This window comes from Schistocerca serialis, chromosome 1 (assembly GCF_023864345.2).
Source record: "Schistocerca serialis cubense isolate TAMUIC-IGC-003099 chromosome 1, iqSchSeri2.2, whole genome shotgun sequence".
Lineage (NCBI taxonomy): Eukaryota > Metazoa > Arthropoda > Insecta > Orthoptera > Acrididae > Schistocerca > Schistocerca serialis.
This window is the reverse complement of record NC_064638.1, coordinates 801,648,017-801,661,878: the sequence shown is the minus strand read 5'-3', so window position 1 is coordinate 801,661,878 and position 13,862 is coordinate 801,648,017. Positions and strand designations below refer to the sequence as shown.

General features: G+C 40.6%; 1 protein-coding gene across 1 annotated transcript in view; it reads left to right on the top strand.

Moving 5' to 3' along the window:
• Positions 1 to 13,862, top strand: part of LOC126435139 (neuronal acetylcholine receptor subunit alpha-7-like) — a 615,709-nt gene that overhangs the window by 540,369 nt on the left and 61,478 nt on the right. The window contains exons 3-4 of the mRNA XM_050090462.1: positions 7,008 to 7,191; positions 7,331 to 7,547. Coding sequence (XP_049946419.1) covers positions 7,008 to 7,191; positions 7,331 to 7,547 — 401 coding nt within the window. The remainder of the gene's footprint in view (positions 1 to 7,007; positions 7,192 to 7,330; positions 7,548 to 13,862) is intronic.

Sequence of the window (13,862 nt, the reverse complement as noted above, 5' to 3'; positions counted from 1 at the left end):
GGAGAGCACGAACTGCGTGACGCATTTTCGTGATTATGAGTTTCAAAAAATGTTCAAATATATGTGAAATCTTGTGGGACTTAACTGCTAATGTCATCAGTCCATAAGCGTACACACTACGTAACCTAAATTATCCTAAGGACAAACACACACACCCATGCCCGAGGGAGGACTCGAACCTCCGCCGGGACCAGCCGCACAGTCCATGACTGCAGCGCCCAAGACCGCTCGGCTAATCCCGCGCGGCTATGAGTTTCAGAATTTAAATTAGGAGTCGAAGCACAAATTTCCCTACCCGAGCTAGTGGTCATAGGTAAGTGAAGAATATTATTATACTTGCAACACTGCTCAAAATCAATAAATAATGTTCTCTACCCACGAATCGTCACACAGATAAAATCTTTAACTGCAGCTATTGAACATTTATTGTAGCACTTTGTAAGCATTGAACAACTGAAGTTAACACTGAATTTAGTCCCAGACCAATATAATTGAAAAACTGAGTACCCATCTTCCGTCCATCGGCGATGTTACAGGTCCTTACAGTTGAGCGTTAGATTTCTTGCATCCACACATATAAACAAGATTCATCTTTCATTTATTTATGACACCTGGAAATTCACAGGTATTAGCACTCCTGATAGACTTACGACTATCCCAGCTCCTCCACCACCTTGTAAAGAAACTGTGAAATTGGTATTGCGGCAAAAATTCCGACACTGAAAGAGATTATTTGATTTAGAAAAGAACCTCAAAAGTTTATTGTAACAATTGTCTTCGATAGATATCAAGAACGCGTGATCATTGGGGTATCTTATTGATCACTTTGGCCTCCACCGCTCAAAGATGACTTTGAGACAAATGTATATGTTTACTGCTAGAACAGTTTCCAAACATTACACTTTAGTAATTAGTTTTGCAGTGACACATATATAGTTCAATTCATTGTTTATGCGTATCTTAGTTGGGTGTAACTCGGAGTAATCTGCTTCCTGCTGCTGCTGCTGCTGCTGCTGCTGAAGTAGTCGTTGTCCCGGTCCATTCCATCTGCTAACTGGATCAAGTTACACAAGTGCGACACAGTGGTTGCATCTTAAACTGAACTTCCCTGAGCCGTGTCCTCCTCGTATTTATACGTTTTTAACAATGAAAACAACAAAACTACAGTCCAAATTTATAAAATTAACAATTAAAAGTTTAACATTATTATGAGTAACTATCCACAAAACCTTGCGTATTATATGCCGAAACTGGCGTATACAATGTAAAAGATTTTTACATAAAATATACATCACATTATATAAAATACAGAAAAACAACAATACCAACCTATTTTTTCTTAATTATGGCTTCATTATTGAATACAAAATATAGCGAACATATATTTGACAAACATGACATACAAGTAAACAAATGAAATAATAAACTTTATGAGATTTAATGTATTACGCGAAATAACTTATTAGATACAATTGAAATAACGCAACTTTCAATGAATTGTCTCGTCGGAGAGTATTTCATTAGGGTATTGCAACAGGAATGTAAAACAAGAGGTTGTTTTATTCCAAGTGCCAAGTATCGTCGCTAGAGTGCAGCATGGTCGCATGAAATGAAAATGGCGACTCCGCAGCAGCGCACGCAAGCAGTAGTGTGGTTTGCAGAAACAAAATCGCCGATTACTGTGCAAAGAAATTATCGTCGTGTGTATGAATTTCCTATAATTTTGGCAACAGGAAGTGTTCTGAAACATTCTGGTGGTGCACGTTACAGAGTTTCAGAAGAGACAGTGGAGGTCATCAGACAAACGTTTCTCAGAAGCCCATGTAAGTCAAGCATCTAGGCAACTTGATGTACCTCGATCAACATTGCATCATGTAGTTCACCAGCATCTTCGCATGTGTGCTTACAAAGTACAAATTCTGCAACAGCTGACGCCGAACGACAAACCACGCCGACAACAATTTGCTGCGGATATGCTGCAGCGTATCGATATGGATGCCAACTTCCCCGAAAGATGTTTATTCTCAGATGAGGCAGTCTTTCATCTATTGGGAAGTATAAATAGGAATAATGTTCGGATTTAGGGTTGGCAAAATCCGCACATTGTCATTGAATGTGTTTGTGGCAGCCCTAAACTAAACGTCTGGTGCGGGCTAATGCACGACAGGTTTGTTGGACCGTTCTTCTTTGCGGAACAAGCAGTGAATGGGTCACTGTATCTGAACATGTTGGAGCAGTTTGTGTACCCTCAGATACAAGACTTGTAACCCAAAATCATTTTTCAACAAGATGGAGCTCCACTGCATTGGTCAACGGCTGTTCGCAAGTTCCTGGATAGGAAATTTCCCAATCGTTGGATCGGACACACAGGACACATTGCCTGGCCATCACGTTCACCCGTCATTAGGCCGCTTGATTTCTTCAGCTGGTGATTCATGAAGGACCGCGTGTATGCGACCAAAGTGGACGATACTCCTACGTTGCGACATTGTATCACTAATGAGATTGCAACAATAACAGAGAAAATGTTACAAAGAACTTGGCAAGAATTTGAATATAGACTCGATATTCTTCGTGGCAAGGACGTACCCAGGATCTGAACTAGGAGGGGTGGGGGGTGGGGGGGCAGGTCATACTAGTCTCAGGAAACAAGGACTCGAGACAACATACAGCATTTCTTATTAAATAAAACAGTTAACCAGTGAAAAACTGCTTTTACTAAACATTTTAAATACAATAATGCACTTGTACAATCCGAGAAACATACAGCATTTCTTATTAAATAAAACAGTAAACTAGTAAAAAACTGCGAATATCTTCTGGGGGGGGCAGCCGCCCCCGCCCCCCCCCCCCCCCTGCCCATCGCTGGGTACGCCCATGCTTCGTGCTACAAATGGTTCACACGTAGAGGTGTATTGATGATAAATAAGTAAATTCTTTGAGATGCTCTACAATGTGGTGTATTTTTCATTGTCGTACCTAATGTGGTTTTTTTTTCCTGGATCTTTGAAAAGAGGGAGATTTGAATAGGACACGCTGTACAGAAGAGGTTTGGAGTCTCATCGTTGTCTTCTTTGGTTCTTTCTTTCCTTGTTCGTAGTTAATGAAGAGACAAGGAAGGAATCACATTCAACACTGAAATTTATTGAATAAATAAGCTTTGTCACTGAAAGAATCACACCACATAGGAGTTAATCAAACGATTAAATTAGCATAAATTAGCAACTTTTAAATAAAATTAATCATTACAGCTTCTCTTAAACGAGGCAAGAAACATTCTCAGTCAGTTAAAGCACATGTAGTTTTACACAGGCAAGTTTATCTATTTCAATAAAAAGCTATGTGGAACATTTAACCAGTTACACGTTGCCTACCGACTTCCAGTGGTAAGAAAAATTGGATTTTCGATATTTCACACAGTCATAAACCGAATTTAAAAATTTAAAACGCTGTCATAATCTGTTCATTGTAAACTACGATCTTATGTTAAATGTTTAACACAATAAGTCAAGCAGCGGCAAGTTGCCTTAATTATACCAGTTTTGACATTTTATTTATTATAGCCTACTATTTAACGGGAAGTTAGAAAATTATTTAAAGACTGGAGATTCTAAGAAAAATAAACACACTACATTTAATTTTCTACTCGTGTGCAAATGGTACAAATTAAGAATCTGGTTTCCTAATTTGTATCACTGAGAGCATAAATTCTGCCACCCTTGTAAATAACGTCCCTCAGTTTAAAGACACGTACAAGCCTAAGTAAAAGTTACATATTTTAGTTCTTGTATCATTATTTCCCTCCTTCTCCCACCACTGCAAGAATCCAAATTTTGCATTTCATGCAGCTAATCATTTCTTCCATTCCATTGGCCTTTCTCTGTTTTACGAATGATTTTCTCTGGTACTCCCATCGGCTCTGCTGCATTGGAATTATGAGGCAGTCCATGTCCTTTAGCAATGTCGAATGCCTGTTTTCTTACACTGACCTCAAAGAATCTGGTATAGACATGCGTATTCAAATAAAGAGATACGTAAACAGGCAGAATATTGCGCTGCGGTCGGCAACGCCTATATAAGACAACAAGTGTCTGGCGTAGTTGTTAGATCAGTTACTGCTGCTACAATGGCGTGCTCGTGGGGCTGGGGGGTGGGATGGGGGGGGGGGGGGGAGACTACATGATATGATGCAGGTGTACCAGATCCTTTGGCTCTTCAGTGTACATCCAACATGCTTCAACCGGACATTATCTCTTCAAATGTAAGAATATGCTCTTCCAATCCGGTTTAAACTTCGTCGGAAAACATGCAACTGCCGCCAAAAACTTTTATATCCCAATTTGCAAAAAAATTTGGAAATTTGTGGCAAGTTCTATGGGACCAAACTGCTGAAGTCATCGGTCCCTAGGCTTACACACTTCTTAATCTAACTTAAACTAACTTACACTAAGGACAACACTCACACCCATCCCCAAGGGAGGAATCGAACCTCCGACGGGGGGAGCCGCGCGAACCGTGGTAAGACGGCTACCCCGCGCGGCCCCAATTTGCATTTTCATTTTTTGTTTTCTGCGTGCCTCTTAATTGTTGACTTACTCACACTTTATACGCGTGCTGATTCATTTAATCCGTGATCTCCATTTAGGTATAACGTTACACTTAAATGCAGTTCATCTGTGCTCCACTTTCCTCAGCTTCTTTCTGTTGCAACACTGTAGTACTGAATAATTATTTAATTAATAAGTTAGGTTAAAGAACACTTTAAAATTCACAATATCATTTCCAAACATTATGCTGCAATTGTAATGATAATCGCATTTTTAAAGCTCACTTTAAGAGCAAGTATCTCAGTTTGTACCGGTAGAATATATGATACTTATAGCGGTACATAATAAGGAACGTCTCCATTTCCTCTTTGTCAACATCCTACAAACGAACCACAAAGGATACACATTCATGCTATCTGAAAATAAAGATTATTTCCTGTACATTCAACCATAAATAAAACGTCATGTTACCAGATACCTAATAACAGTAATTCCCTTCGCCACGTACACAAAAAGGTCAAAACTATAACAAAATCAACGCTGTCTGCAGACGGTCTGTCCCTTAACACACACAGGCCACACCTGAGATTTTGGCTACGAGGAGCTCACTAAATGTCACTTAGTACAAGACGTACGAATTTTATAGCAGTGGTGCAAATTAGGTGCCGGTATATAGGCAGTTACGAACTGTATTAGTGTCCTGAAGCGGCGTATCACACGACGCTGAAATTACCCAAACTTTATTCATTCAATATTTGATGCTGTGAGCACTTGCTAATTTCTTCCAGTTTTGCTGTTCCTGCATACGTTTTAATTTACTACTCTTCATTACTAACTATATTCATGACACATTTTGCAAACAGTATCTACATGTATCACTTTAATATACCAGCAAAATTATATCATTGAACAACCCATAGTTCAGGATGTGTGATGTTTGAAACTTTGGAGTTTGATTCTTTAAAGAATCGAGTGTGGGTGTTTACTGGTAATATATTATTTTTCCTTCTTCTCGACAAAACAAACATTTTTGACACTTAAACGACTACAGTAATACCCGTAATGGCAGATTTATGCAAATTAAAAAGTAAAATACAAAAAAGATTATCCAAAACCTTGGTGCTGCTTTCCAGGATAACTCTGATTTTTTCTGGCAGTTGACGTGACTTTTACTTATGTCAGTGTTTTCTGTATATAAGAAATATAGATCTATAGCCTTATTAGGATTCCATTTTGTAGGAAGATAGGGGCATAGCACTCCTGATAGACCATTGGTAGTAAAGAGCAGTAGCTCCTCAAACAATGAAATGTCTGGGAACATTATGAAAACACGTTGTACTGCATTACTTCATACAAAATACCACAAAATTTCTGCTACGCATATTACTGAAAATCCAAAAATAATTATATCCGTATTTTACAATTATTCAGTGTCTACCTACACACTCTGCAAGCCACTTTGCGTTATGTTTGCCGGCCGTGGTGGCCGAGTGGTTCTAGGCGCTACAGTCTGGAACCGCGCGACCGCTACGGTCGCAGGTTCGAATCCTGCCTCGGGCGTGGATGTGTGTGATGTCCTTAGGTTAGTTACGTTTAAGTAGTTCTAAGTTCTAGGGGACTGATGACCTTAGAAGTTAAGTCCCATAGTGTTCAGAGCCATTTGAACCATTTTTACGTTATGTTTCGGTGAGAGTACTAATATTAATGACTTACTGTCCTACTTTATTTGCTTATTGAGAGTGCGAATATGATTGTTTGCACGTTCTGTAGCCTCCCAAACCTGATTTGTCTCATGTACATGCTGTAGTTACGCGAGATATACGATGATGTCATCATAATTGTTGCACATTCCTCATCGAATTTGAAGATGTTATTGAAACTGTCACGTCTAAAGAAAAAAAAATGTTATGGTAAACGTTTCCTTATTTATCATTGTGTATCGGTTGTCTAAATCTACTCAACGGGGTTTCACAAGAATAACATCACCCCTGTTACACTTTCGTATGGGCTATACCAGCCGGTTACGGTGCTAGCAGCGCGTGTATGAATTCGTACGATGTCTGCTATTAGGTCCACTCGATGAGGACTCCAATCGGTGGATCAGTGGTCTAGATTTGTCGCAGTAGCATCTTGTACGTAACTTCCTTTACAAACGAGCTGCACTTTCCCAGAACCCTTCTCACAAACCTTAGTCTCTCATTCGGCCTACCTATTAAGATTTTACATGTCAGTCCTACTTTATGTCGGTTTTTAGTGTTAACGTACTCTAGACATCCACTACTGTGCTTTAATCATCTACCGTCGCGTAGCTTCTCTTGTTATAGCCGTTATCTTGTGCTGAATATTGAACCATTTATGTTAGTTTGAAAAATTTGTATGTTTTATCTTTCTTGTCATCACGAAATTTGTTCCATGAAAACTAATGTCCTTAACGTGTAAACAATGCTCGATTGTTCACAGCGCCGATTCGCAGTATAACTCGGCTGTGATCAACACGAACGTCATAGTGACGTACACGGGAGAAGTGGTGTGGCTCAGCCACGGTATTTTCCGCAGTTCGTGTGACATAAATGTCGAATACTTCCCGTTCGATATTCAGAGTTGTAATATGAAGTGGGCATCCTGGACATACGATGGCTATCAGGTATTCATCGCCTTTCGTTTTTCAAACATTGGATTATTCTCGTTTTACTTTACAATGGCAATAATGTCAGATTCTTGGCACTTACTGTATTACGTAATTGTGTATACATTATAGCAGTTAATTCCTGCTTGTCCCGCAGTTAGACTTGGTGAAGCAGACGGAAGAGGGTGATGTCAGCAACTATCAGGCCAATGGCGAGTTCGACCTGGTCAGCTTCGACGCAGTGCGCCACGTCGAGTTTTACTCGTGCTGTCCAGAGCCGTACCCCGACATTACGTATATCATTCGGCTGCGGCGGAGGCCCATGTTTTATGTCTTCAATTTGATTCTTCCTTGTATCCTTATCAACGGAATTGGTAAGTAATAACATAATGTAGCTCTTAAGAAAGGCTAGTGAAAACTTAGCGTTAATAGCAGGTTCTACCGCCGCTTGAGTAATGCATCAGAAATTTTGGAATAAACCCAACCGACCCAATCTTAAGTACGGAAATCTTTAATTACCATGGCGCCTTATTCTGCACGGAACGTGACTTATCAAAACACCGTACATATCCAACCGCAGTACTGCAAATTGTTACCACCTCGTTCTCTCACTTTGTTTCATTCTCTAGCAGAATATATGACCACAATGGTGTGAAGTGACACAATCCAAGCCGCTGCTCGCGAGTGCTACTTGTACCTACAAAGAATTGGTCCAATCCGACATGTCGAAACCTGTCCTGAAATTTCTCACACGGGAAGATTATAGCGAAATGAATGCACTATCAAAATTTTAGCTGCTAAGGCGCAATGCAAGTAGTTTTTTAAAAGTGTTGAAGTTATTCATATTTGCCTCACGAAGAGCCTCTTATAACAGCGGTTTGCGCAGCACTGCCTGCCTAGTGCTGGAATCGGCGATTAAGTAGACGTAGCCGCGACAAGAGGACAGAGTGCCGCGTAGCGCAAAGTCCAAAGTTTACACATGTGAATTTTAAGTTCTTCAATGATACCAAAAATGCCTCACTTCATCAATTTTTAAACAACTAGTAGTTCATATCGACAGCTAAACTGTTGCAGTTTGCAGATTTATTTCTTACAAAAGTGACTAGCAGAGGGAAGAAAATCAAGGCGCCCGCCACTGTGACCGAGCGGTTCTCGGCGTTTCAGTCCGGAATCGCGCTGCTGCTACAGTCGCAGGTTCGAATCCTGCCTCGGACATGGATGTGTGTGTTGTCCTTAGGTTAGCTGGTTTAAGTAGTTCTAAGTCCAGGGGACTGATGACCTCAGATGTTAAGTCCTATAGTGCTTAGAGCCACCTGCACCATTTTTTTGAAAATCAAGGCTGTGTGATGTCACATTACAGCCGACTTCCATCAATCGAGACCTTAATTTGTTGACTTAAATATTATACAAGAATTCCTGTAGCACAGTTCTTATGATAATTTTATAATAATAACGTATATTTTGCTAACCCACCAGGTTAGCCGAGAGCGCTAATGCGCTGCTTCCGGGACTCGAGTAGGCGCGCCGGCCCTGGATCGAATCCGCCCGGCGGAGTAACGACGAAGAGCTGTTGTGCCGGCCAGCCTGGATGTGGTTTCTAGGCGGTTTTCCACATCCCACTAGGTGAATACCGGGCTGGTCCTTACGTGCCGCCTCAGTTACACGACTCGCAGACATTTGAAACACATTTGCACTATTTCATGGTTTACACTAGTCACAGACAGCTGGGGTACACAGATTTCATACGGGTGGGTACGGGGTAGCGACAGGAAGGGCATCCGACCACCCCTTCAATTAACCATGCCAAATCCGACCGTAAGCATGCCGACCCTGCGAAACCTGTGGGACACAGGCACAAGCAAAAGAACATATATTTTGCTAACAATGAAACAGTTGCTTGTTTGCTCCCTGTAGTTGTCACGAAAATGAGAAGTGTCTATTGCATGAAGAAACCAAACACTTCCCTTTCACTAGGCATTTCTGGTAACAGAGAACTTAATGCATTCAGGCACTTCACAGTAATTACTAGTTAATTAGACAGAACTGGAATGGAGGTGATGCAAGCTGACAATGCAGAAACGACTGAAGCTTAACAATACTGTTCCGCTGATAAACCTGCAATGACAAAGAGCAATTGCAAATTATGCTGCCCGACAGTTACCTGACAAATGCTTTACTCGGTTGATTTTTCTTTTTCTTTTTTTTTTTCTTTTCGAAAGGCTGAATCACACAATTAGGTGCACGTGGAAATTGAATTATATTAACAGTATTCTCGTCGCCCTCCTAAATACAATGAATTATTCTCTGCAAATGGTAAGAAAACGTTACAAAAGCAGCATTCAGAATTATTGTTCCTCATTTTTCAAAATTTTGCTACGTCGATTACAAGACTTTTGCAAGTAAAAGAATCTTTTTTTATTATTATTTTTCGTCCTAATTTGTCTTGACGCTCCTGAAGGCAAAGATAAAGTTGCGGAAACAGTAATCCACCGATAATTATGAAATGTTCAAATGTGTGTGAATTCCTAAGGGACCAAACAGCTGAGGTCATCGGTCCCGAGACTCACACACTACTTAAAGTAACTAATGATAAGAACAATACACACACGCATGCCCGACGAGGGAGGACTCGAACCTCCAGCGGGAGCGGCCGTGCAATGCGTGACATTGCGCCGCAAACCGCGCGGCCACTCCGCGCGGCGATAATTATCACTGGAATTGTTGAATATGAATAAGCTTCGTCTCGCATCGGCGACTTCTTTTACCATACAATTTACTGAATTTGTTAAATTAAGCCGAAGATGCCTAGAAATCAGTAATGTCCATCTCACATACAATTCATCCAGTTTCGTACATCTCCTTCGGTGACAATGCATTCACTCTCACGAACAGTTCTAAATGTTTCGAATAGTTTTCATTTCACACTTTTGCGAGTTTCATTTTGGCGCATATTTCGTTTCGTGTAAATCTTTCTTCCATTTATACCAATCTTGTTCACATTTTACGGAACAAAATTAGCTGTGTACACAGCTTAAGTGTTTTCTCCCTTACTTTAACAAAAAATTTACAGCCTTTTCTTTCTCACTGAAAGCTTTTACTATACATGTTTTATAGGGCTTGGAAGGTACTTTGTTTTTGTTCTGGACTTTAATTAGCATAACAATCATCGTTCGAACTACAATTCACAGAACTGTCTGAGTTATTACTTGTTTCTGCTACTCTTACCACAGTTTCTAACGAAATATCGACATCGTTGGAAAGAATGTCCAAGAATTAACTAATAAACGCACATGTGTAGGTCTTCAGGAGATGTAGGTGATTCTGATTTGCACACTGGGTTCTTCACATTTCATCTTTCTAATGTCGAAAACATTAATCGGATCCCACGTTTCTGCGAAAATCTCTTCACAAAGGCAGATCCTGTGACCGAGCATATGCCAAGAAATCACAAAGAAAATAAATTCAGTTCTATTTCCATTGTTAGCAGCTAGTGATACCACAAAGGCATACAGTCTGGAACCGTGCGACTGCTACGGTCGCAGGTTAGAATCCTGCTTCGGGCAATAATGTGTGTGATGTCCATAGGTTAGTTAGGTTTAAGTAGTTCTAAGTTCTGAACCATGGACCTTGCCGTTGGTGGGGAGGCTTGCGTGCCTCAGCGATACAGATGGCCGTACCGTAGGTGCAACCACAACGGAGAGGTATCTGTTGAGAGGCCAGACAAACATGTGGTTCCTGAAGAGGGGCAGCAGCCTTTTCAGTAGTTGCAGGGGCAACAGTCTGGATGATTGACTGATCTGGCCTTGTAACATTAACCAAAACGGCCTTGCTGTGCTGGTACTGCGAACGGCTGAAAGCAAGGGGAAACTACAGCCGTAATTTCTCCCGAGGACATGCAGCTTTACTGTATGATTAAATGATGATGGCGTCCTCTTGGGTAAAATATTCCGGAGGTAAAAAAGTCCCCCATTCGGATCTCCGGGCGGGGACTACTCAAGAGGACGTCGTTATCAGGAGAAACAAAACTGGCATTCTACGGATCGGAGCGTGGAATGTCAGATCCCTTAATCGGGCAGGTAGGTTAGAAAATTTAAAAAGGGAAATGGATAGGTTAAAGTTAGATATAGTGGGAATTAGTGAAGTTCGGTGGCAGGAGGAACAAGACTTTTGGTCAGGTGATTACAGGGTTATAAATACAAAATCAAATAGGGGTAATGCAGGAGTAGGTTTAATAATGAATAAAAAAATAGGAGTGCGGGTTAGCTACTACAAACAGCATAGTGAACGCATTATTGTGGCCAAGATAGACACAAAGCCCATGCCTACTACAGTAGTACAAGTTTATATGCCAACTAGCTCTGCAGATGATGAAGAAATTGATGAAATGTATGACGAGATAAAAGAAATTATTCAGGTAGTGAAGGGAGACGAAAATTTAATAGTCATGGGTGACTGGAATTCGTCAGTAGGAAAAGGGAGAGAAGGAAACATAGTAGGTGAGTATGGATTGGGGGGAAGAAATGAAAGAGGAAGCCGCCTTGTACAATTTTGCACAGAGCGTAACTTAATCATAGCTAACACTTGGTTCAAGAATTATGAAACAAGGTTGTATACCTGGAAGAATCCTGGAGATACTAAAAGGTATGAGATAGATTACATAATGGTAAGACAGAGATTTAGGAACCAGGTTTTAAATTGTAAGACATTTCCAGGGGCAGATGTGGATTCTGACCACAATCTATTGGTTATGAACTGCAGATTGAAACTGAAGAAACTGCAAAAAGGCGGGAATTTAAGGAGATGGGACCCGGATAAACTGAAAGAACCAGAGGTTGTACAGAGTTTCAGGGAGAGCATAAGGGAACAATTGACAGGAATGTGGGAAAGAAACACAGTAGAAAAAGAATGGTAACTCTGAGGGATGAAGTAGTGAAGGCAGCAGAGGATCAAGTAGGTAAAAAGACGAGGGCTAATAGAAATTCTTGGGTAACAGAAGAAATATTGAATTTAATTGATGAAAGGAGAAAATATAAAAATGCAGTAAATGAAGCAGGCAAAAAGGAATACAAACGTCTCAAAAATGAGACCGACAGGAAGTGCAAAATGGCTAAGCAGGGATGGCTAGAGGACAAATGTAAGGATGTAGAGGCTTGTCTCACTAGGGGTAAGATAGATACTGCCTACAGGAAAATTAAAGAGACCTTTGGAGAGAAGAGAACCACTTGTATGAATATCAAGAGCTCAGATGGCAACCCAGTTCTAAGCAAAGAAGGGAAGGCAGAAAGGTGGAAGGAGTATATAGAGGGTTTATACAAGGGCGATGTACTTGAGGACAATATTATGGAAATGGAAGATGATGTAGATGAAGATGAAATGGGAGATAAGATACTGCGTGAAGAGTTTGACAGAGCACTGAAAGACCTGAGTCGAAACAAAGCCCCGGGAGTAGACAACATTCCATTAGAACTACTGATGGCCTTGGGAGAGCCAGTCATGACAAAACTCTACCATCTGGTGAGCAAGATGTATGAGACAGGCGAAATATCCACAGACTTCAAGAAGAATATAATAATTCCAATCCCAAAGAAAGCAGGTGTTGACAGAGTGAAAATTACCGAACTATCAGTTTAATAAGTCACAGCTGCAAAATACTAATGCGAATTCTTTACAGACGAATGGAAAAACTGGTAGAAACGGACCTCGGGGAAGATCAGTTTGGATTCCGTAGAAATGTGGAACACGTGAGGCAATACTAACCTTACGACTTATCGTAGAAGAAAGATTAAGAAAAGGCAAACCTACGTTCCTAGCATTTGTAGACTTAGAGAAAGCTTTTGACAACGTTAACTGGAATACTCTCTTTCAAATTCTGAAGGTGGCAGGGGTAAAATACAGGGAGCGAAAGGCTATTTACAATTTTTACAGAAACCAGATGGCAGTTACAAGAGTCGAGGGGCATGAAAGGGAAGCAGTGGTTGGGAAAGGAGTGAGACAGGGTTGTAGCCTCTCCCCGATGTTATTCAATCTGTATATTGAGCAAGCAGTAAAGGAAACAAAAGAAAAATTCGGAGTAGGTATTAAAATTCATGGAGAAGAAGTAAAAACTTTGAGGTTCGCCGATGACATTGTAATTCTGTCAGAGACAGCAAAGGACTTGGAAGAGCAGTTGAACGGAATGGACAGTGTCTTGAAAGGAGGATATAAGATGAACATCAACAAAAGCAAAACGAGGATAAAGGAATGTAGTCAAATTAAATCGGTTGATGCTGAGGGAATTAGATTAGGAAATGAGACACTTAAAGTAGTAAAGGAGTTTTGCTATTTAGGGAGTAAAATAACTGATGATGGTCGAAGTAGAGAGAATATAAAATGTAGACTGGCAATGGCAAGGAAAGCGTTTCTGAAGAAGAGAAATTTGTTAACATCGAGTATAGATTTAAGTGTCAGGAAGTCGTTTCTGAAAGTATTTGTATGGAGTGTAGCCATGCATGGAAGTGAAACATGGACGATAAACAGTTTGGACAAGAAGAGAATAGAAGCTTTCGAAATGTGGTGCTACAGAAGAATGCTGAGATAAGGTGGGTAGATCGCGTAACTAATGAGGAGGTATTGAATAGGATTGGGGAGAAGAAAAGTTTGTGGCACAACTTGACTAGAAGAAGGGATCGGTTGGTAGGACATGTTTTGAG